Source organism: Rhinatrema bivittatum, chromosome 7 (genome assembly GCF_901001135.1).
Source record: "Rhinatrema bivittatum chromosome 7, aRhiBiv1.1, whole genome shotgun sequence".
In the NCBI taxonomy this organism is placed as follows: Eukaryota; Metazoa; Chordata; class Amphibia; order Gymnophiona; family Rhinatrematidae; genus Rhinatrema; species Rhinatrema bivittatum.
Genome location: NC_042621.1, coordinates 177,476,325 through 177,497,187, shown reverse-complemented (window position 1 = coordinate 177,497,187; position 20,863 = coordinate 177,476,325). Strand labels below are relative to the sequence as shown.

At 41.8% G+C, this 20,863-nt stretch overlaps 1 protein-coding gene across 1 annotated transcript in view; it reads right to left on the bottom strand.

The window, feature by feature from the left end:
• Window positions 1–20,863, bottom strand: part of LOC115095595 (dual specificity protein phosphatase 13-like) — a 46,095-nt gene that overhangs the window by 13,958 nt on the left and 11,274 nt on the right. The window contains exons 2-3 of the mRNA XM_029609529.1: window positions 18,031–18,141; window positions 8,196–8,495 (exon numbers count right to left, since the gene is read on the bottom strand). Of these exons, the coding sequence (XP_029465389.1) occupies window positions 8,196–8,350 (155 nt within the window). The 5' untranslated portion in view covers window positions 8,351–8,495; window positions 18,031–18,141. The remainder of the gene's footprint in view (window positions 1–8,195; window positions 8,496–18,030; window positions 18,142–20,863) is intronic.

Here is a 20,863-nt window from a genome sequence, read left to right as displayed (position 1 = left end):
GTAAAGCAGTTTGGATGGTGTCAGAGAAAGGGAAGATGATTTGCACATCGTCAGCATAAATAAAATGCTTGATGTGCAGGTTAGTGAGGAGCGTGGTAAGGGGAAGCATGTATATATTAAATAGCGTGGATGAGAGTGAGGAACCTTGGGGTACACCTTGGGGAAGACTGATGGGATCAGATTCATTGTTGTCCATTGTGACAGTGAAAGTGCGATTTTGGAGATAAGATTGAATCCAGTCAATGGCCTTGCCAGTGATCCCAATATTTCTGAGTATGTTGAGTAGGACATCGTGATTGACTGTGTCAAACGCAGCCGAGATGTCAAGTAATGCAATAAGGTAGGAGGATCCGGAGTCGGTTCCTTTGATAAGGGTATCGTGCAGGGAGAGGAGCAATGTTTCAGTACTTAAATGCTTCCTGAAACCATATTGGGTAGGAGGGAGGATGTTGTTCTGTTCAAGGTGATCGGACAGGCGTGAGTTCACCAGCTTCTCAAGAACTTTAGCTAGGAGGGGTAGGTTGGACACCAGTCTGTAATTAGAAAGGGTGGTGGGGTCAAGGTTGGATTTTTTGAGTATCGGTTTAACTATAGCTTGTTTCAGAAAATTCGGGACAAAGCCATGCTCTAGGGAACAGTTGAGAATATTTGAAATGGGTTTGGCGATTACATTGTGTATAGATAGTAGGAGTTTAGAGGGAATAGTTTCAGAGGGATGTGTGATGGTTTCATTTTCTTAAGTATGTTCTCTACTTCTAGGGAAGATGAGGACTCAAACGAGGAAAGGGAGACTGGAGAGTTGATATTGGGAAGACAGATGTTGAGGTTGTTGTGCGAGAACTGTGCCGTGATGGATGATACCTTGTTTTTAAAAAATTGAGCTAATTCGTTGCAACGATTTGTCGAGGAGTTAGCTAGTTGTTGCGTGTGTATGGGAGAAGTCAGGTCAGCGACCATAGTGAAAAGAGCCTTGGGGTTGTATTACAGACCATTTATTTTTTTGGCGTAGTATTCCCGTTTGGAATGTAGGATGGAATTTCTATATTCATGCATGCGTTGATAGTAGAGAGTTTTGGTTGCGGGGGATTGGTGTTTGCGCCATGACCTTTCCGAAGCTCTGAGTTGGATTTTGAGATTTCTGAGGAAAGGCGTGTACCATGGTTTCCTATTTTTTCGGTTGGGGTTGTGGTGGAAGCAGAACTCACAGAAGAAGGTCTCGAAGGTGATCACCATGATTGATTGGATAAGGTGTCCAGGATGGGGACAATTCCATGAAATGGTGAGGTGGAATCCTAGGACCCATCTTTCTTCTCTTCTGCTTTGGAATACAAGGGCCAGTGGTGATTCTGATACTTGGGAACATTTTGAAAGAACAGCTGGAGATTGCTTTCTCCCTAGAGATGATGCATGCGTTGCAGGACCCTTATCCTGCGCCGTGTATTTCTTGGCCTTTGAAACACTGCTTAGCTTTGTAGCACAAACTTTACAGTAATTTTTTCCCCTTTATGCCTTCCATCTTTGATGCCCTCCTTTCCAGATGGCATGCCCAGTCTTGCCAGCCTAAGGGCTAGAGGAGTACCTCCTCCAAGGCATGGGCTCAGCAGCATTCCTTGGCTATCAGAAGCCACCATAGCAGCCGCTACCTTACGTCATCCTTCTTCGCTTTTGCAGGACTATCTCCATGACATGCCTGGAATCAAGTGGCCTGGTAAGCCAGTCCCAAAGTTAATTCTTTATTGGTATATGAGTACACAACTTATAAAGCATACCTATAAAATCTTGCATAGTAGACAAATATTTTGTAAACAACTACAGTAGTCTTCAGCTTTCTTAGTTACTGATATTAGGAACTAGTACCAAATACACTGAGGAAACGTAAATATATGCTGTAATGCAGAATATTTGCTGCAGGAATGCTCTCAACTTTAAAGTAATGTACACCATTCACTCTTAAACGATTCGTTGCGAACACAATTTATAAGAGCTGCACTTGTACCAACACTGGGACAGAGGTATACCCAACTTAGAAATAAATCAAACTAAGGGCCTGATTTATTAAGGCTTTTCTCCCATTCTGTGTTTATGGGGAAAATGCTTAGAAAATGAGGCTCTAACATAAAAAAATAATGAGGCCGATTTTCAAAGCGGGCATAAGTTGGCTTTCTGAAACTTGCCTTTCTCACATCAGTTAAAATTACGTGCGGAGCAGCCTCACACATACACTTTTAGCTGCATTTAGAAGAGGTATTCCCAGGGGCGTGTTTAGATTGGTGGACAAAAATAATGCATGGAAATTGCATTTTTAACACTACTAAATACATTTTCAAAAGGGTTAGGCATGGAAAATTAACATATACACACATAAGTAGTTTGTATTTGTGTGTTTGCTACTTTGAAAACATCAAATGTACATGCGTAGTTTTGGTTTCATGTGCACATTTACTGATGCAAAAAAGGAATGGTCTAAAGGCATCACAGTGGGGGCGGGGTGGTCAAACGTTATGCATGGATGTTTCTATTTTACAAGGTATTTACACAAATACATTAGCCAACTTATTTGTGGAATTTCACATCTACTAATTGTTTTGGTCACTTGAAATTGGGCTCGTCTGTTGTCTGCTGTTTTTGGATGGGAGGTCTGGGTGAAGTGGGGGAGCTCAAGTTGAAGCACTATGAGCATACCTGGGAACTCTCCGGATTTGGCCCAGAGACTTAGGGTTTAGAGTCTCGACCTCGGGTCTCTGGAGGAGCACCCAGGATCTCCGGGTCTTAAACATCCTCCCCATTCCATGTAGCTGTCTTTTACTGTAGCACTGGGTAAAGAAATGGCAAACACTAGGATGCAGGGGAGGCAGGCAGGAAGCCAGCGGAAGAAGCCTCTCAGTCGGCAGCTGCTTCCCTGCCTCTCCCTTCTGATTGGCTCTGGGTAGCATAAGAAGCCAATCAGCAGTGAAAGGAGGGAAAACAAAGGCTGTACTCAGGAAAGGCTTCACTCCTCACAGTAACTATGCTGGCCAAGTGGGTAAAGAAGAAAGAGTAACTGTGTGAGGATAGTGAGAGGGGCGGGCAAGAGAATGTGTGTGAGAGAGGGGCAATCAAAAGTTGATGGGGGGCAAAAAGTAAGGATGAGAAGAGAGAGGGGTGGGCAAAGGTAAGAAAAGAGTGAAAAGGGAGAGAGATGAGAGCAAGAGGGGAGGGAAAGGGGAGGAGGAAGATAAAGAGGAAAGTGAGGGAACAAGGATTCCAGGAGAAGGAGAGGACCCTGGATTGGATGGGGGCAGGGGTGAATCCAGGAAGATAATGTAGGAGAGAAGGTAAGAGGAATGAAAAAGCGAGCATGGGAGAAAGAGGAGGTGAAACAGTGAAAGGAGAGAAGGTAGGAAGAATAAGAAGAGGAAAAGGTGAAAAACAGGAGAAGAGGCTAGAAAAAGGAAGATAAAATATTAAAATATCTGCAGCTGGAGGAAAGAGACAAGAAAGAGAAAGAACTGAAATAGAATAGAAAAGGAGAGAAGGCACCAGAGAGAAAAAGAGAGAGACAGACAAGGGTAGAGAATGAGAAGAAGAAGGCTGATTCAGAAACACTGAAAGCTGGAAACAATTTTATTACCATCTAGAGAATACTATTTTATTTTATTTATTTACTTAATTTTATTCTGCTTAGCCACACTTCTAAGCGGATTATATTCAAGAAAGGAGTTCTTAGGGCATGGAGGAAGAAACCAAAAAGTCTTTACTGCAAACACCATTCTTCACCCCCACCCCGCGCTAATCTCAAAATGAGCCTAATATCAAAAGTTCCCAGGTATGAGGCCTACATGAACTGGAGACGGACAGGGTGAACTAGCAGAGGTATTGGCAAACTGATGATTTCAAACATGTGTGCATATTTAAAAATAAACCTACTTCTGCGTATAAATCAGGGTTTTGCTGCGGAAAATATGCAGGTATATGTTTATAAAATAGGTAGAGAAACTAAGCGCTATCATTGCGCTTCAAATAATCCCACTTGCTGAAACAGACGCCGTGTGCTTTCAGAGCTGAAGTATGCTATATTTTATAAACTGTTCGGCAACCTGCAGCACGGCTTATAAAATACTAGGATAGCAAACACCTGCGCACGCAAATCCAGTAATGTGCATAGGTTTGAAAGTTATCCTTTTGGTGTGTTATTTTCCATCAGAAAAGTACCTGCACAAAAACAAGGTGCAAACATCCACGGAGGGCTTTGTACCTGTGGCAGGTTTCTAGGCAAAAGTACCTTTGTACTTTATACGTTTTGGGTTTAAAACTGGTATAACTTCCGCAGGTTAAAAGCTACCCACAGATTTTGTCCCATTGTGGACAATTTTTCATAATGGCACCAGCCAGCCGAAGTCCAAACTTTGCCCCTACCATCACAGGGGCAAAGGTATAAAATTGGCCAACTGGCACCACTTTGAAAAATGGCAGCACCAGGCCCGGAGCCCTAAGGGATGTTCCGGGCCTCTAGGGCTTGGGAAATAAGGACAGGGGTAGTGGTGGGGAGGGTGGTAGGTTAGGGTAAGGGCCTTTTTTTCTAAAAAAAAAAAAAGATGGGTTTGGAGGAAAAGCAGGGGCCAGGAATTGGACAATTCTTTGTTTTTTTTACTTTTTAACTATTGGTGCCGCCTCATGGACTGGAAGGGGATGGGAGGGTGTGGGTGTCTCTCGAGATCCCTGGGATTTTGGCAATACTTGGGAGGGGGAGGGATTTTTTTGGGCCACTTAAGCTCTTTAAGAAGATGGTGGACCCACACTGTGGGGGCCATCATCATACACAACTGTACTGGGTCACTTTGTATTTTCCCCAGCAGTATTTTACTGCCAGGCAAAATCCAGTGGGATTTACAAAGCTGTGGTACCATACCCAGTCCTATGTCCAGAAGGAAAACTATCGTGGCCTAGTAAATATAACCCTAAGTTTGTACCTCAGGCAGTGGGGGATGTAGTGACTTGCCCAATGTCACAAGGAGCATCAGCATGATTTGAATCCACATAAAAATCTTGCAAGCCAAACATATTCAACTTTTTTTTTTTTTTTTTTAATGTGGCAGTTTCCTCCTACTTCTTTTGGGTTTCCAGCTTAGCTGGAGTCAGGCTAAAATTCCATGACATGAACCTTCATTCCAGTTATCTGGGAATTTTCCTCCTCTTTCGGTTGCCTTCTTGTCTGACTTAGTCCAGTTCATGCAGTGATCTGGGCTCTGTCCAGAAGTCTGCAAGCAAGGGTCTGAAAGCTGGCTGCTAGGTGTTGCCAGCCCAACCCCAGCCAAACTGAGGAATGAAGGCCAGAGCAGAGAATCAAGCCCAGGTTCCTCTGCCTAGCGGTGCACAACGCAGCCACTGAGTCACTGAGCAGGTCTATGTGTGGAAAATGTATATTGTATTTACACTGTATAGTGTTGGAAAAGTCTTTTTCAATAAAGCTGATATTTAAAATATCCTTCTGCAAAAAGCACTGTGAAGCATTTGTGGGCCAGCAATTTCCTCTTGCTGGTTAGGGCTTCCAGCTTGACTGGAACTAGCTTCTCCTAGGTTTATGGTGCCATTTTTATCTCTCCTTCCCCCACCTCACTGCAGCAATGGTCCTTGGCCAGGGTCTGCAGACCATGATTCCCTCTAGAATGTGATATGTGTCCACTCTGAATCTGGCCACTAGCTGTCACTGCTGCATGATGAGATTTCCCTCCCAGCACTAAGAACATAAGAACATAAGAAAATGCCATACTGGGTCAGACCAAGGGTCCATCAAGCCCAGCATCCTGTTTCCAACAGTGGCCAATCCAGGCCATAAGAACCTGGCAAGTACCCAAAAACCAAGTCCACTCCATGTTACCATTGCTAATGGCAGTGGCTATTCTCTAAGTGAACTTAATAGCAGGTAATGGACTTCTCCTCCAAGAACTTATCCAATTCTTTTTTTAAACACAGCTATACTAACTGCACTAACCACATCCTCTGGCAACAAATTCCAGAGTTTAATTGTGCATTGAGTAAAAAAGAACTTTCTCCGATTAGTTTTAAATGTGCCCCATGCTAACTTCATGGAGTGCCCCCCTAGTCTTTCTATTATCCGAAAGAGTAAATAACCGATTCACATCTACCCGTTCTAGACCTCTCATGATTTTAAACACCTCTATCATATCCCCCCTCAGTCGTCTCATCTCCAAGCTGAAAAGTCCTAACCTCTTTAGTCTTTCCTCATAGGGAAGCTGTTCCATTCCCCTTATCATTTTGGTAGCCCTTCTCTGTACCTTCTCCATCGCAATTATATCTTTTTTGAGATGCGGTGACCAGAAATGTACACAGTATTCAAGGTTCGGTCTCACCATGGAGCGATACAGAGGCATTATGACATTTTCCGTTTTATTCACCATTCCCTTTCTAATAATTCCAACATTCCGTTTGCTTTTTTGACTGCCGCAGCACACTGAGCCGACGATTTCAATGTGTTATCCACTATGACACCTAGATCTCTTTCTTGGGTTGTAGCACCTAATATGGAACCCAACATTGTGTAATTATAGCATGGGTTATTTTTCCCTATATGCATCACCTTGCACTTATCCACATTAAATTTCATCTGCCATCTGGATGCCCAATGTTCCAGTCTCACAAGGTCTTCCTGCAATTTATCACAATCTGCTTGTGATTTAACTACTCTGAACATTTTTGTGTCATCTGCAAATTTGATTATCTCACTACCACAGGGAGCCCCATGTAATAAGTGAGTGGACCATGTGTGCTGAACTTCAGCATTAATTTCCTTTACTTATACACTGAAAAGAGAGTTCACTCCTGTAGCAGTAAGCTAAAGCATGCTAATGCATCAGGAGTTTTAAAAGTGCGCTAACTTAAAAATGAGTGCACTAAAGTATATTTAGCATGCATAAAACATAAGCTATTCGTTGAAAACACAATTTGTGCACAAATCATTTTTCTGCGCATAAATGCCAAGTACAAGACCCCCAGGCACTACAAACTCCAGATTCAGTGCCATGTCTTACCTTACTCCACCTCCGACCAGGAGTGAAATTTCCAGTAGTAAGAAAACAAAAGTTACGCCTACACAGCTTTTTGCTTTGATTAAAATGGTATTTGCAAGGAGGGGGTGCTACTTTGTGCACACATTTTTAATCAGGTTTGTACGAGGATTTTTTGTCTACTAAACATGTGTGCACAGGGAAATTCACCTTATTAAACTCCTTGTTAATTCATGAGTAAAGCTGTGAACACTATTGCGCATTAACATACGTGCACAGGGAAATGCACCTTATTAAACTCCTTGTTAATTCATGAGTAAAGCTGTGTACACTACTGCGTATTAACATACGTGCACAGGGAAATGCACCTTATTAAACTCCTTGTTAATTCATGAGTAAAGCTGTGAACACTATTGCGCATCATCATACGTGCACAGGGAAATGCACCTTATTAAACTCCTTGTTAAATCATGAGTAAAGCTGTGAACACTATTGCGCATTAACATACATGCACATGGAAATGCACCTTATTAAACTCCTTGTTAAATCATGAGTAAAGCTGTGAACACTATTACGCATTAACATGTGTGCACAGGGAAATGCACCTTATTAATTCATGAGTAAAGCTATGAACACTATTGCGCATTAACATACGTGCACAAGGAAATGCACCTTATTAAACTCCTTGTTAAATCATGAGTAAAGCTATGAACACTATTGCGCATTAACATACATGCACATGGAAATGCACCTTATTAAACTCCTTGTTAAATCATGAGTAAAGCTATGAACACTATTGCGCATTAACATACATGCACATGGAAATGCACCTTATTAAACTCCTTGTTAAATCATTAGGAAAGCTGTGCACACTATCACACATTAACGTGTGCACAGCGAAATGCACCTTATTATATTGACCTAAGATTTTGCTAGATTATGAAATTTAGCCCTGTTGAACATAAGTTCTACAATGCATTTCTTTAAAGCTTTGCTTGCACAATTTTTTCTGTGGATTCTTTTTGCTTTCTGAAGTTGTAAAAAATTAAATTCCTTAACAAACATTGTGATGTTTCAGAATTGTGCAAATTTATTTGCACACTTTTTGCCCCTGAATTAAACTTGACCCTACAGTGTAAATTATATACCACCATTTTCCAGATCAGTATTTTAGAGATTTCAGGTACTTACAAGTCTCCTAAAAAGAGATTAGGCCACACCTCGTCAACATGGTTACATTCTGTAGGTCCTTGCTCCAAGAGTTCCTCCAGGTCTTCCAAAGAAGGAAATTCAGCCGTGCCTCCATTAGAGCTTTCTAAATCCTTGTCTGCCTCTGCTTCAGCCATGTCTCAGAGTCAGAAAGCAGTAGCTTTGTTTTATTAAACTATAAAAAGATTCTGCACTTTCCAATGGGAGTTCCCACACTGCCAGCATATCCAGTTGTCATTTTGAATCCTTCAAGATGTGCCATGACAGGTGTTGGCCCATGTGCTGCTTTACAAAGAAAGAAATGAAATGCAATAGAAAGCATTAGTGGAATAACCATAAAAAGCAGATATGGACCCACCCAGACTGCCCAACTTGCCCTTGCCTACTCTGGTCTAGCTAAGTATATCTCCCAGCTATCAGGCACACAAAATTTCAACACTTTCACTGTCCTAGCTATGGCCATCATCCTTCTTTACCCATACCTTCCATCCACTGTGCTAAAGATATCTCTCAGTTGTCAGCTGTACAAACTTGACTACCTGCAAGATATTGCTTCTTCTCCCTTGGTGGAAAGTGTAGCAAAGTCAACTTGCAGCCCATGTTAGGCAACCTGCCACCTCCAACTGATGGGGGGAGAAATTTTCAAATGGATCTAGATGGATGATTTTGGAGTTACTCAGCTAGATCCCTCAGGGTAAAAATTGCAATCCAGGCACAAGCTAAAAGTATGTGCATATTTTCACAGTGTATATACTTTCAGCTGAATTAAGAAGTGTTCCTGGGGATGTATTTAGGTTAGTATGTAAATCCCATGAATAGAAGTGAATTTTAAAATCTGCGTATGTGGTTCTGCCCCTGTTCATCTGTCTGCAGAAATAGCAAGTAGAAGCAGCACTAACTCTTCTATTAGGCAGTCAAGGACATCACCTAGAGTGTAGCAATTTTATGGGGCAGCACCAGGGACTTTGCAATGCATGAGCATAAAGAGAACATAAGAACATGCCATACTGGGTCAGACCAAGGGTCCATCAAGCCCAGCATCCTGTTTCCAACAGTGGCCAATCCAGGCCATAAAAACCTGGCAAGTACCCAAAAACTATGTCTATTCCATGTTACTGTTGCTAGTAATAGCAGTGGCTATTTTCTAAGTCAAGAACTTATCCAATCCTTTTTTAAACACAGCTATACTAACTGCATTAACCACATCCTCTGGCAACAAATTCAAGAGTTTAATTGTGCGTTGAGTGAAAAAGAACTTTCTCCGATTAGTTTTAAATGTGCCACATGCTAACTTCATGGAGTGCCCCTAATCCTTCTACTATCCGAAAGAGTAAATAACCAATTCACATCTACCCATTCTAGACCTCTCATGATTTTAAACACCTCTATCATATCCCCCCTCAGTTGTCTCTTCTCCAAGCTGAAAAGTCCTAACCTCTTTAGTCTTTCCTCATAGGGAGCTGTTCCATTCCCCTTATCATTTTGGTTGCCCTTCTCTGTACCTTCTCCATCGCAATTATATCTTTTTTGAGATGCGGCGACCAGAATTGTACACAGTATTCAAGGTGTGGTCTCACCATGGAGCAATAGGCCTTATGACATTTTCCGTTTTATTCATCATTCCCTTTCTAATAATTCCCAACATTCTGTTTGCTTTTTGAACTGTCGCAGCACACTGAACTGACAATTTCAATGTGTTATCCTCTATGACGCCTAGATCTCTTTCTTGGGTGATAGCACCTAATATGGAACTTAACATTGTGTAACTATAGCATGGGTTATTTTCCCCTATATGCATCACCTTGCACTTATCCATATTAAATTTCATCTGCCATGTCGATGCCCAGTTTCCCAGTCTCACAAGGTCTTCCTGCAATTTATCACAATCTGCTTGTGATTTAACTATTCTGAACAATTTTGTATCATCTGCAAATTTGATTACCTCAAAGAGCTTCTCCCAACTCCCAATGACAATACTGGACAGTGAAGAAGCATAGAATAGCACTCTGCTTCCTGATCTAGCCCCTCCCCTCTCAGGTAGAGTGCAGGGAACAGAAGGGAAGGAGGTGAGTTTGGGGCAGACAGAGCACAGAGAAGATCATCAGGGACTGGTTGGCCTATTGGGACTTTGAGCATGCCCTGGTGGCCTAGTCGCCCAATCAACCAAAAGCAGGCCTCCAGCAGTTATTCTTAAACAGTAGGAGCTTCCCCTGAGGCTCTCCGCTCTTTCTTGCCCGCTTATTTCCCCGCGGTGACTGACAGCTTATCCCATATTACTCGTCCATGGTTGCACCTCTTACTGCTCTTACCTGCAAGGGTGCCAATACTAAAGACTGGCCACCTGAAGCTCTGGAGGCATTTCAGAAGTTAAAGGATGCCTTCACAGACAAGCCATGTCTGCATCATCCGGATACTATACAGCTATTCATTCTAGAAGTCGATGCCTCGTTACTAGGCCTAAGGCTGCCTTAGCCAACACTCGACAATAGGAGTTCTCCGGCTATGTTCCTTCTTTTCTAAGTTCTCGCCAGCTGAACATAATTATAGCATTGGAAACGGATAGCTTCTGGCTGTCAAACTAGCTCTCGAAGAATGGCATCACCTACTCTAAGGAGCGCAACACCGGATTACAATATATACAGACCACAAAAATCTCAAACACTTGCACAAATGCTCAGCTGCTCAATGCAAGACAAGCCCTTTGGTCCTTGTTCTTTGCCCACTTTGATTTTGAATTGTGAAACTTATCAGCACTCAATAATCTATGGGCAGATGCCTTCTCTCACTCCTTCCAGATGGAGGATGTTCTAGAACCTCCCAGACACATCATCGACACCACCAGGATACTGTTGGCCACTACAGTTATCGTCCCTCCAGGGAAAATGGTCATAACCTCCAGACTTAATGTCGCAAATCACCCTGGATGGGCATAAATCCTTGAACTGCTTCAACGACACTATTGGTGGCCCAAGATGAAGAAAGACATCAAGGCTTATGTTGACTCGTACCCTACTTGCACACAGCAAAAAGTGCTGCATGGCAAACCCTGGGGGCTGTTACAGCCATTGCCATCCCCCCGGGAACACTGGATCAACTGTCCATGGACTTTCTAGTGGACCTCCCACTCTCTAATGGCGTAGTGGTAGATTGATTCTCTAAGATAGCACACTTTGTTCCCTTACTGAGGTTTCTGTCTGCACCAGAACTGGTGTGCTTCATTCTCCATGTCTTTCATCTACATAGCTTACCCAAGAACATTTTGTCTAACAGAGGAGTCCAATTTACCGCATGTTATTGGTGCTCTCTCTGCAGGAAATCTGGCATTATGCTTGATTACATCAGTTTAATCACCCGCAAGGGAATGGACAAGTGGAGCATACCAACTGCACCCTCAAAACCTTTCTCCGCTCATGCGTTAACAAATGCCAAGATAACTGGTCCACCCTTTTGTCATGGGCCAAGTTTTCTCACTGGATCTTCTCCATTTCAGCTGGTCTATGGGAAGCAACCAGTGCCTCCACTACCACTGGCCCGTAACAGTGCCTTCACCAGCAGCTCAACACTCCGCCCAGGAATTGTAAGAACTATAGGAATGGACCAGTCACCTGATTGAGAGAACCGCTGATCAAGCAAAAACAGACTGCAGATGCGCATTGGAGATCAGCCCCTCAGTTCAGAATTGGAGAGAAAGTCTGGCTAAGCACTCGGCATTTATGCTTGCGACTCCCTTCCATGGGCTTGGTCCTATGCTACATCGGACCCTTCTTTGTACTCCGGCAACTGGGACCTGTCACCTATCAATTAAAATTACCACCGACATTAAAGATGCACAATGTCTTACATGAATCGCTCCTCAAGCCACTGGTATTCTCATGGCTCTCTAGGGCACCACCTGAACCACAGGATGTGCCTATTGATGGGGACACAGTATAGAAAGTTCAGGAAGTGTTGGACTCCCATTGTAGGGGCAAGAGAATCAAATATCTCCTTTCATGGAAGAACTATGGACCAGAAGAAAATTCCTGGGAGCCGGTATCCATTATTTGGACCAGAACTTTCTGAGAGATTTTCACCAACAGTGCCCTGGAAAATCCAAAGCCTCAGGGAGGAGGCTTAAGGGGGGGGGGGGGGGGGAACTGTTGTGTTCAGTGGTCTGCAGACTAATCCTATGAACTGCCATCCTTACCTCCAGCCCTGAGTTGGCTGCCAAGGGCACAAAGCATCATTGCCACTGAGTAGTGGGATGCTGCTTGCAGACGCCACAAGGAGCCATTAGACCTTCATGTGGCAGGATGCTGTTAATTCCAGCGTGCCACACTGCCACATTTAAAGGGACTGTGGTGGGAAGGTCCCCGTGGTCCCTGGAGATGACATCACGGAGGCTGCCCTATAAAAGGGTAGCTTCCCAGCTGCAATGCACCTCAGCAACAGGTCCCACTACACTGTGTAGAGCATGTTGCTGCAGCATTTGGTCTTCAGCCCATCTTGTCCTCAGCATCTTATCTTCAGCATATGTCTCCAGTTCCTCATTGTCTTCACTGTTCCTTGCTTTCTGTGCTTCTCCTCATCTACCCATCTGTGATAGAGTATATGATAGAAAGCCTCAGACTGCCTTAACGGACCGGCTCCAGCTATCTGGCCCAGTCCACCTTAAGACAGACAGGAAAGGGATCCTCGGATGGGGGCGTTTCCCTGAGGGAAGAGATATAAAGGTGAGGCCCAGAGAGAGTTAGAGAGGCTCACGATTTCCAATGGAGAGAACTTTTTCGAGAAGGAGGAGCAGATCATGAGGGTACCATTAAGCTAATGCTGCAGGAAGACAGTTCCTTCCTTGAGGATTGATGCATCTACTTCCAGAATGAACACCTTGGAAGGGAACAGGTAATGTTGTCAAGGATCAGAAGTAAACTCCTTTTTGAGAAGCTCGAAAGCTTGGATAGCATCTGAGGTCAGGATTTTGGTGTCTGAACCTCTCTTGGTAAGGGCTGTGAGCGGGGCTGCCAAGGTGGAATACTAATGAATAAATTGCCTATAGTAATTTGCGAACCCCAGAAAGCACTGCATTGCAATACCTTGGGTTGCACAGATCGAGGCTACTCCAGTATGGCCTTCAACTTGTCTGGATCCATGCAGAGGCCTTGGCGAGAGATGATTTATACTAGGAAGGGAAGTTCTTCGTGCTCAATTGTACACTTCTATAATTTGGCATAGAGGTGATGCTCTGGAGAACCTGTTTCACGTGACGGCGATGCTTCATCAAGGACTTAAGAGAAGACCAGGATAGACCACCTCTTGAGAGTAGAGCAGGTCCTGATAGATCTTACTGACCATAATTTGGGTGACTGCAGGGACATGACACAATCCGAAGAGCATAATTAGGTATTTATAATGTCTGTCATGGGTATTAAAGAAGATCTTCCATTCATCACCTTCTCGGATCCTGATCAGGTTGTACGCACCCTACAGCTCCAGCTTGGTAAATATCTGCACATCCGGAAGGCAGCCAAAGAGCTTGGAGATCAAGGGAAGAGGACAGTGGTTCTTCTTGGTAATGGAGTTAAGACTGTGTTAGTCAATACAGGGATGTAGAGACCTGTCCTTCTTCCTTACAAAAAAAGATTCCAGCCTCAGCAGGTTTCTCATTATTATACACCAGTTATACACCAGTTGGCAGAAGTTCTCAAGTTTGGTCTGTAAGGGACCAAACAGTTCTAGTTTTCAAGGTAGCCAAGTGTAGTGGACCTAAAGGATCCTCTACTAGAAAGACTGATCCAATCCTTTGAAAGAGGAGTAGAGTGATGTACTTAGGAATAGTTTTAGCGCCAAGTGAGAGAAGCAGATAGAATGCTCTGACTATATATAAACCCATGCCACCATCTCAGGGCATAGAATTTTAATTGGTTTTCCTTGAATTACTCTGTTGTGGGATAGTCTGTGTGTGCAGTCCCATTTCTGATTAATTTTCAGAAAAAAAGGTAGGGGTTCTTGTGGACAGAGACCTGGGTAAAGAATTGGATTGCCTTACCCTTATTTTATGTCCAGGTTTTGGAGACCTTTGGTTAATTGAGGAGGAAGTATTTTCTACACTTCCTACCTCTTATTTGGTTTTCCTTTTGAATAAGAATTGTTCTATTGTTTTTACTGAGTGCCCAAGGCTCAGGGACTCAGATTCTGTTTCATCTACAGCAGCTATTCTCAACCGGGGGCAACAGCGGCATAGCCTCTCCTTCTTCCCTCCTCCGCAGCACAGAAGAGGAAGTGGTGTGCGATGGGCCCAAGTGTGCATGCAGGAAGAAGCAGTATCGGCCCCAAGCAAAACAAGGAGCAGTCGATGGTCATGAGGATGAGGAAGAGCAGTGTCAGTCCCCACATTTGATGGAACCCTTCTTTCTTGGGGCTGCAGAGGCTGGAGAAGAAGGCTGCTGCTGACACTTGTGTTTTGGGGGAGGAGGGTTTGAGTGAGAGAGAAAGAGAGAGCCAGTGTGTGTGAGAGAACAAGAGCATGTATGTGATTGAGAGCATGAAAGAGTTGTATGTGATTGAATGCGTGTGTGTTCATACATGTGCGAGAGAGAGAGAGAAGAAATGTTGCAAGCAAAAACCACAATCCTCTCCTCCTGCTAATTCACGTCAATCTGAGGGCACCTGGAAATCAAAAGTTCCAGGTATGGAGAGGATAGGATTTTTTAAAATCCTTATTAGTTTTCATTATTTGGTCTTTATATCTGCTGTTTTGAAATATTTATTGATGTCTGGACATTTCTTATATGAGTTTTTAATTATTGGATGTTTTATTCATCAGCTCTTTTGAAATAATTTTGGTCTTTTTATTAGTATGGTTTTACTATTATTGATTTTATATTTCTTGATTTTTTTATGCTGACAGGTGATGTTTCTGTTTTTCCATTGTTGCATTGAATACAGTCGGGCTTGTTATGGTTTCCTTTTCAGTTTTTGTCTGCACTTTTCTATTTAGACTTTATGGTCTCTGTGGTAATGTGGACAATCACGGCATGGAAAACAGCCAGGAGGAATAAGGAAGCAGACTATGGCTGTTTCCTTTTTTTTTTTTTTACTTTTTATTTATCTGATTATAACATTATTATAAAGCCAAACACAACCTTCTACATTAACATAGTGAGAGTATTCAATATAAAATTTCAACCACCAGTTAGAATCCCACAATATAACTCACTAAATAGACCACAAAGTGCAAGGGGATGACTGTTTCCTTTTATGCAATTTATTATAGTGAAAAACAAAGAAACAGGCAAAATGATGCAGCTCACCTTAAAGCTCAGGTAGCACAGAGATATTAAACACAGCTGGTCTTCTCATAGGGTGGGTTCCTACCTGCTCCTTGGGGTTGTCTAACTCTTCTGGGCCCTAACTCATTATAGTATGGTGAGGGGAGCTTCCTTTCACCCAGAATCCCTTACGGGACTGATCCTTAAGGAGGACCGGGCTAGATAGCTGTAGCCAATACCTTAAGGTGGTTTGAGGGAGTTTCCGGTATACTCCCTCAGTCTCTTTATTCTGCATCTGTGTTCTGCACATGTGACAAAGAACAGGTATGCTACTAGCATGCAGATTCTATGTAGGGATCTCTAGCAGCCTGGTTTGTTCTGTTTTCCTAATATGGTGTATTGGAGTTTTAGAGCCTAGTGAATTATTTGTAATGTTGCCTTTTCATAAATGGTGTTGTCACTATTTAAGTGCTGGCAGTTAGTATTATTCTGGTATGGGAGATTTACTAGTTATGTAATTTTTGTTCAGAGAGAGTACTCAATCTTTTTCTTATATTCTTAATAATAAAAGTAATACTTAGGTTTTTTTAAATTTCTGCCATGGACTGTAATAAGCAGTTTGTCACATATGTGATCACTGCTCATCAGGTGGGTCACGATGCAAAAAAGGTTAAGAACCCACTGATGCAGAGTAGCAGAGTAGGAAGAACCTGAAGAGTAGATATATCATCAAAGAGGAATGAATTTACTTTCATTACCAGAGAGATGGAATTTAGAGTATCATTCCAGAGCAAATTACTATTGACCCAGGTGAACAATGCTTGGGATTCAGACGAGTGAAATGCTATCTCGGTACTGCCAGGAGAAAGGAGAATAAAGAAGACTAAAGGAAAAATATAGGAAATTAACTTCTACCCATTCTATGATATATTTGCTGAAAGTAGAAGGCCATACATTTATTAGAGATTCTGATTGTACATCAATTGGACTTTAACATCAATAAGCTGTAAAAAAAAACAAACTTCCATCTTATCAACTATCAGTAAAAGTACGGTAAATTGGAAACCATCCATATTCCATCATGATTATTGCTGCTGTCCACATCTCTGAGATTATTTATGCTGTCTACACTATACTGTAGAGGAAGTTTAAGAGCTAAGCAACACAAAAAGGGCCGATAAATTAATCTCTGCCTTCACAGGTAATCCTGGTCTGTCAGATTATTTTGACCACCTTTTAAGAACTAAGCACTTAATATCTGAACTGAAGTGTGTGCTCCTTGGCTCCTATCTGGGATTACACATCTGGGGGTTATTTAAACCTTGCAAATTATCCTTCTTCTTAGCCAATATATATGCAGATGCATCTGATTGGCGATGAATATTCTTTGTGGATATCCTGATATTCTGGCCCTTTCAAAAGAGGGAACTTCTGATCTAGGGCTGGAATTTGAAACATGCACTATTAAATTCTACTCAGTTTGGCTTTAGCTTGTTTACACGAGTGGAAGATTGAGCAGAGACAGAAAACACTACGACACAAGCAGTGGCAGGCCAAAATATGCTGCTGTGAAGACTTTCTGTGTAAACATCATGTGACAGAAAGAGTTCGGAAAACAACAGGCCTGAAATGGTAGAAAGGAATCATGGATTAAAAAAATAGTAGGTACTTGCTACCTTTTTCAGAAAACAAAAATAAGAGTAGGGAAAAGTTTTTTCATGAATATGTCTATGAAAATTCTTTTACAAGCTTATTTGGAAATGAATTAATTCTGTTGGAGGCACCTACTGATTTACAACAATTTTGTAATTTTGCTATGAATTCTATACTAAATATTAGTTGCATACCATGCAGTACATAAACTAGATTAATTCTTTCAGAATATTTTTTGTCTGACAAAACAGTCTCCAAAGAGCTGTGAAAATGCCTTTGATCTGCATTCAGCAAAGAGCTGAACTTTAGTAACCTTATACATGATATAAGACAGGCTTTTAACTGCTGAGGAAATCTGGTTTGCTAATTACAGTGCAACACACAAAGATGGTTCAACTATTTCAGCTTGACTTTTTTCCCAGTCTAAATAGGTTGTGGTGCTGCAACAGTGCATTGGGCTACATGAAATATTTGGTGTCTTATCAGTCAACAACAATGTAGTATATTCATTTTTAACTATTTCCTGTGTAACCCGCCTTTCTTAAACTAAGGACCATCTTAGATGCTGCAGATTAGGGAAAACAGGCTGCAACTCCAGATCAAGATTCTGAATGAATGAAGCAGCAAAGACCAAACTGGGATCACCATACCTCTCAATAAAAGAGAGAATGGGTATAGATCCAAAACAGAAGGCCAAACAATAGGTAATACAGTACAATATGACCCAAAAATGTAAGAGGTAAATCAAAGGAGAAAAATCACTTCAAAATAGATATCAAAAGATGGAGAGAGAATGCCAAAAACACATTTAAACAACATGAATCAGAAATGAAAATGGCCCAGTTGTCATAAACTCAATGTTCAAATTCAAGGAGTATCAGAAAATAAAGTGGAGACAGGAGGCTATAGGTACAAACCTTTTATAAATTTGGATACCAATGGATGAGTAGAAATTGGAGCACTTTCCACCTGTTCAGGGTATGCCACAATACCACTAATATGAACCTTCATTGAGGACATGCTGATCCCTAATGAAGAAAGGGAAAACAAGTATTGAAGCAGGTCCCATAGGCTGCATACGAACAGGTCCAGAGATCCAGATTAGCACTATTCCAAAAATCTCTGCCATTTTGAAGCTATAATCTTCCCTCATTGAAGGCTTCCTGGCTGAGTTTAGTATATCTTCCATTTCTTAGAAAGAAACAAAGAAGAAATAACCATGCATTCAATATCCATGACATAAGGGCTACATAGGGCAGATTTAGATGGCAGAGAACAACCATCTTTCTGACTGATGCGATGTGCCCAGCAAAATTAGAAGTTGGGGATAGGGGACCCACATTTGAATTGAACATGCTGGAGCAATGAGAATCATTCTTTCATACTCCTGTAGCATCTTCTGAATTGTCTTTGTAATGAATGGGTTTGGAGAATAGCATATAGAACATCTGCAATCCAATGGAGCAGAAAAGCATTAGGTGCTGGGCTGAATCTGCTTGGAAGAACAAAACTTTCCAACTTTTTTGTTGCTCTCTGTAGCAAATAAATTGATTGTCCGCTGACCCCAAAGGTTCAACAGACTATCTGCTACCACTGACCACTCGTGAGGAAGGAGGACTCAGCTATGACCATCTGCCAGAGTGTTTTGGGATCCCGGAAAGTGCATTGCTTGTAAATTAGCCCATGTTCAGATCCTGAGAGCTTCTTGACAAAGGGCAAAGGAGCATAGTCCCCCTTGTTTATTTATGTAGAACATAGCAACCTGATTGTTTGAATCAAGATTCTCTCTTCTGCTATATAATCCAGTGGTTAAAATAAAAGAAGGGGAGAACTGTTAGTTCACTGTATCCATGGTAACCCCAGTGCTTCAAGTTAAGCTAACAGGACAGTTGTTGTAGATAGGATTCCAGTCAGAGAGTGGCAGTTTGAGAGAGACAGAGCAGAAGGGATTTTATCTCCTAGCTCTACCAGAGTCTGCTCAGAAACTTTAAAAAGTTGTAGAAAGCACAGAGAGGAAGGCACACACCAAAGAGTGTATGAGTATTGTGTGTGTGAGTGTATACAGAGAGTTTTAGTGGTGAAGTCAGTATAAAGACAGTTAATCCTGTAAGAGTAATAATTTTGGCTGCAGCACGTGTGATTTTAATAGCTGTTGTTAGAAAATTCATGTGTTATCTGAACCTGCTAAGTGTGATTGTAAAGTGAATTTCTGTTCACACAACCGGTTATACCTTTGTGTATATCCCTGTTATATGTTTCTCTACTATCAAGGGGAATAGGAGAAATTAAAGTCCATGAGAGGAGTTTATCTCCTGAGAGGACCTCTGCTATGAGATAACTGGATTCTTGCTGAATGGGGAAACAGACAGCCTCAATAATCTGGGACAAGGTATCTGGCAAACTAATATTGGGTTTAAGGATCAATTCCCCTAAACTGCTGGTCAAGTGGCTGATAAGGTAAATGAGTACCAGAACTGCACTGTAAGAGCTGTACTGATAAAAAAAAATATAGAGTGCAGTATTTCAAACCAGCATTTCCCACCCAGTGTGACAACATTAATATTAGGGAAGCAAATCAAACACTGGAAACAGATTAGTGCTCAGAGTTTAACACTCAAAACTATGAGTGTGCTAAGAAAAAAACAGATATAAGTGCAGTGGTGTGATATCATATCTGTACTGCAGAGTGTAAAGCTATAATCTAATCCTAAAAGGGTTATAAGAACTGACTCAGCCCTATATTATTGAAATACCTGGTCTGGAAAACAGTGACTTGAAGTATGTGAGTGCAAAGAGAGAGAGTGAGAGTGTGGAATTTCTGTACAATACACATAAGAAACCACTGAAGCAATTCCTCTGTGCATAGATAGAAGAGAGAAGAGAGCTGAGTTCAATAAGGCTTCTAGACCACAGCTTAGGGGAACTCAACTAGAACACTTGTGGAAGACTGTAGGTGCCAGTGTAATTAGGAATACACTATTTCTGTTATTTAGTTAGGCACAAAGTCAAGCCAGGAGACTATGTTCCCCAATTGGATCTGGTGACAGGGTCCCTCCAGTTGCAAAACCTCAATCCCTAACAGCAATTTAGCCAGCTACGTTATTAAGCATCAGTGAAGGGGACGAAGATTGACTGCAGAGCAAAGGAAACAGCTAAGTGCATGCAACCCAATACTTACACAAGGAATGCTAGAAAAAAACCTGAGACTATATTACTTACCGACTCCGAGTCAACTATTATAAAGAAAAGAAAGAGAACACTTACAGAGAGTTACAGTCTACAATAGAGACAAAAAGAGAGTATCACACATATATAAGGAAAAACATCAAATAACAAAGGAGCGTAACAGTTTATTCTTACCTTCTTCAGAGACTGTGGTTATACTTTATGCCTGTAAATACTAAGACTCAATTTCTTTAAGGAAAAGCAGTAAAGAAACACACTTTTCAAAAGAGTAAAGTAGTTTATTTTAAAGAGACCAACGTATCTGATAAATAAATTGCACATAGCTGTAGGAATATAAGAAAAGTGTTAATTATTGACATTGGCAGTGTGGATGTTATTGCATATTTAGTTTTGCAAACTTGGTAGAGAGGAAGAAATATATGTTAATGCTTAATGTTTGTTTATATATAAGTGCAGTCCATCTGAATTATTGCTGTCTAAAGACTCTGTCTTCCCTCTCTACCCTTGGGAGACTGTCTGGGTGGGTTCTGTCCCATATTTCTTTGGAAGAAAACCAAGCAGGAA